General features: G+C 27.4%; 1 protein-coding gene across 5 annotated transcripts in view; it reads left to right on the top strand.

Annotated features, from left to right (window-relative positions):
* LOC106464876 (UPF0488 protein CG14286-like) overlaps positions 1-891 on the top strand; it is a 12,563-nt gene extending 11,672 nt beyond the window's left edge. For 4 of the 5 annotated variants that reach the window (XM_013925035.2, XM_013925034.2, XM_013925037.2 and 1 more), the window contains exon 5: positions 610-891. In XM_013925035.2, the coding sequence (XP_013780489.1) occupies positions 610-833 (224 nt within the window). In that variant the 3' untranslated portion in view covers positions 834-891. The remainder of the gene's footprint in view (positions 1-609) is intronic. The other variant, XM_022392674.1, reaches the window with a different exon arrangement.
* Positions 892-1,531: the final 640 nt, after the last annotated feature.

The raw sequence follows: 1,531 nt of genomic DNA, 5'->3' as shown, positions 1-1,531 counted from the left end.
ATTTTTATTCAATGAAAATCTTTCAAATGCGACTGTAGGTTTTTTTTTCCCCAAAACTTTGTATTCAAAATAAGGGTGTGTCTTATACACCAGTGCGTCTTATATTCCGAAAAATATGGTACCTATATAGATCAGAACTGAAAATAGACACAATAATTAATAATTTTATACACTGGTCTAACTAGCAGCATGCAGTGTCATAAAACAGAAACTTATAATGATTAGAAAGCATTGATTCTTCAGTTGGGTATTCTCACTGTTAGAGATATTTTTGGCTGTAAAACAAATTTCACAAGGTTCAGGCAGTTAAATTTAATTAGGTTAGTCTTAAATTCATATACTAAGCTAAAATGCAAAATAATCTTCATAATAAGAAAATATAATTCAGAAAATGAAAACTAGTAATGATATGTATATATTAAACCAATTCTGTTAATGAAGCTAACATTTAAGAAGAATATCTCTATATGGCTTACAATACACATGAAAAATAGTTGTTTGTGTACAGTTTCCAGTACTTTAAAACTATAATGTTTGTTTTTATCTGCATTTTTTTTCACTGAATGTTGAAAACAGTTTTGACCTATAATGACAGTTGTGTTTCTACAGACACAAAAAAGCTAAAGATAGGAACCCCAAGAGAGGAACAACGGAAAGGAAAGTTTTTGAGAGTTTGTGCATCTCGGAAAGATAGTAATAAAAATTGTGATAATAAAACAGATCAGTTTCATTTCATTCAATCAGATAACAGCTTTAGGTTTCAGTTCTCTCTACCAGAGAATGAAATTGAAAATACAGTTTTTACAGAAGATAAAAAAGATGGTGCTTTATGATTATGTATAAACTGTCAATAAATCTTGTAAATATTGTATTTGCAGTATTTTATAATTATTTTAAAGTATCATGATGTATTTCTTCTTGCTCTACCATTATAGAATGGTGGGATAGAGTTGAGACATCAAATACATATAAATGATAACACTGTTTGTCTGAATTCCATGTAGTTTTTTTAAATACAAGTACCACAAATGTTAAAGTATAACTATAATTACTTTATTGGATATTTTATTTTTATATTGTATATGTGCAAAAACTCTTTACACATCATTTAGAGCTAAGGTTCTCAAATTATTTTAGTCAAGAACCCCATCTTATGATGGTTAACATTGGAGAATCTCTTCTCATTTGTTAGGTAACTCAAAATGAACAAACAAATCTGTTTTAAACAAAATTGCATGTATAATTATACAGTTCTATATTTAAATAATCTTTAATATTGACATTTACAGAGGTAAACCCTTTGATAATGATAAAGAAAACACACACACACACACACATAAAAGAAATATATATGTACTTTTATTATTTTTGTACATTTTAATTTTTAAGTTTTACATTTAAGCTTATTTTTGTCTCTACTGTTCCTTAGTTAGACATGCAGGGCATAAGTTTAAACCAATTTTAATATTTTTATCTCACGTCTTTGACATTCTTCTAAATGTAAATCCTACAGCAATGGATCATCTCAGTT

Source organism: Limulus polyphemus, unplaced genomic scaffold, assembly GCF_000517525.1.
Source record: "Limulus polyphemus unplaced genomic scaffold, Limulus_polyphemus-2.1.2 Scaffold1768, whole genome shotgun sequence".
Taxonomy (NCBI): domain Eukaryota; kingdom Metazoa; phylum Arthropoda; class Merostomata; order Xiphosura; family Limulidae; genus Limulus; species Limulus polyphemus.
This window is presented reverse-complemented; position numbering and strand designations above follow the sequence as displayed.